Below are 2,161 nucleotides of genomic sequence, written 5' to 3'. Positions count from 1 at the left end.
CTGATGGCTGACGACGAGGCCAAGCCCGACGCAGACACCCTGCAGGTGCTGCGGGACCTGGCCAACCGCCTGCGGATCCACTCCATCAGGGCCACGTGCGCCTGCAGCTCCGGCCACCCCACGTCGTGCTGCAGCGCGGCCGAGATCCTGGCCGTGCTCTTCTTCCACACCATGCGGTACAAACCCGCAGAGCCCGAGCACCCGGACAACGACCGGTTTGTGCTCTCCAAGGGCCACGCGGCGCCCCTCCTCTACGCGGCCTGGGCGGAGGTGGGCGACGTCAGCGAAGCGGAGCTGCTGAACTTGAGGAAGATTCACTGTGACTTGGAGGGGCACCCCACGCCGCGACTGTCCTTCGTGGACGTGGCCACCGGCTCGCTCGGGCAGGGTCTGGGCGCCGCATGCGGCATGGCCTACACGGGCAAGCGCTTTGACCAGGCCAGCTACCGCGTGTTCTGCCTGCTGGGCGACGGCGAGGCCTCGGAAGGCTCGGTCTGGGAGGCCCTGGCCTTCGCGTCCCACCACGGGCTGGACAACCTGGTGGCCGTCTTTGACGTGAACCGTTTGGGGCAAAGCGGCCCCGCGCCCCTGGGGCACCGCACCGACGTCTATCGGGAGCGCTGCGAAGCCTTCGGGTGGAACACGTACGTGGTGGATGGCCACGACGTGGAGGCGCTGTGTCGCGCGTTCTGGCGAGCGGCCCAGGTGAAGAACAAGCCCAGCGCCGTGGTAGCGAAGACCTTCAAGGGCCGGGGCATTCCCAAGGTGGAAGATGCGGAAAACTGGCATGGAAAGCCGATGCCGAAAGAAAGGGCAGATGCGGTCATCAGATTGATTGAGAGTCAGATACAGACCAACAAGAGTCTCACGCCTCAACCCCCCGTTGAAGACTCTCCTCCAATCAGCATCGAGAATATAAGAATGACCGCTCTGAGTGATTATAAGGTGGGCGAGGACATAGCTACGCAGAAAGCGTGCGGTTTGGCTTTGGCTAAACTGGGCCACGAAAATAAAAGGGTCATTGTCCTGGATGGTGACACGAAAAACTTGACCTTTTCTGACATATTCAAGAAAGAACACCCTGAGCGTTTTATCGAGTGTTTTGTCGCGGAGCAAAACATGGTAAGTGTGGCACTGGGCTGTGCCACACGTGGTCGAACGATTCCGTTCGTTAGTACCTTCGCTGCCTTTTTGACTCGAGCATTTGATCAGATCCGGATGGGAGCCATCTCTCAAACCAATATCACCCTTATTGGTGCCCACTGCGGGGTATCCATCGGCGAAGATGATCCCTCCCAGATGGCCCTGGAGGATCTGGCCATGTTCCGAAGCATTCCTAACTGCACCGTTTTCTGCCCGAGCGATGCTGTGTCCACAGAGCATGCTGTTTACCTGGCTGCCAATGACAAGGGGATGTGCTTCATTAGGACAAGCCCATCAGAAACTGCAGTGATTTATACCCCACAAGAAAATTTTGAGATTGGACAGGCTAAGGTCATCCGCCACAGTGTCCATGACAAAGTCACTGTTATTGGAGCCGGGCTTACTCTGCATGAAGCCTTAGCAGCGGCTGCTGAGCTTTCTGAACAAGATATTTCTGTCCGCGTCATTGACCCGTTTACCATTAAACCCCTGGATGCTGCCACCATCATCGCCAATGCGAAAGCCACAGGCGGTCGGGTTATCACGGTGGAGGATCACTACCGAGAAGGCGGCATTGGAGAGGCTGTGTGTGCTGCTGTCTCTGGGGAGCCTGACATCTTTGTCCGTCAGCTGGCAGTGTCAGGAATCCCTCGAAGTGGGAAACGTAGAGAATTGCTGGATGTTTTTGGAATCAGTGCCAGACACATTGTAGCAGCTGTGAAACATACTTTAATGAATTAAAATAGCTGTGTTCTTTAAAAGTCAGTCTCTTGGCTTTGGTCTTAAAATGCTGTTTTCTATCTCTATAAAACATTCATGCCTGATGTTACAAAATTTCTTATATTGTACTTTTAAAAAAGCATTTAACATCTTTCTTTAGTCCTAATTCAGAAATTAAAGGGTTAGTACCTTCTGTTAGACTGTGACTATGTACACAAATGCTCTAATTTTTGAATCGCTGAAATTATAACATTTTAAATAACAAAAATAGCAAACAAAACATCTACACTGAATACAA

The 2,161-nt window shown here is 53.8% G+C and overlaps 1 protein-coding gene across 1 annotated transcript; it reads left to right on the top strand.

Annotated features, from left to right (window-relative positions):
- Positions 1-1,884, top strand: TKTL2 (transketolase like 2). The gene has a single exon (XM_037058323.1). It carries the CDS (start codon positions 4-6, stop codon positions 1,882-1,884), a length of 1,881 nt encoding a protein of 626 aa, XP_036914218.1. The 5' UTR covers positions 1-3.
- Positions 1,885-2,161: the final 277 nt, after the last annotated feature.

This window comes from Sturnira hondurensis, unplaced genomic scaffold (assembly GCF_014824575.4).
Source record: "Sturnira hondurensis isolate 20B ecotype Veracruz unplaced genomic scaffold, ASM1482457v3 Scaffold0010128, whole genome shotgun sequence".
Taxonomy (NCBI): Eukaryota; Metazoa; Chordata; class Mammalia; order Chiroptera; family Phyllostomidae; genus Sturnira; species Sturnira hondurensis.
The sequence above is the reverse complement of the archived record's forward strand: the minus strand, read 5'-3'. Positions and strand labels throughout refer to the sequence as shown.

Excerpts from the sequence above, each read along its gene's own strand:
- TKTL2 (XM_037058323.1), top strand. The coding sequence starts at position 4 with ATGGCTGACGACGAGGCCAAGCCCGACGCAGACACCCTGCAGGTGCTG.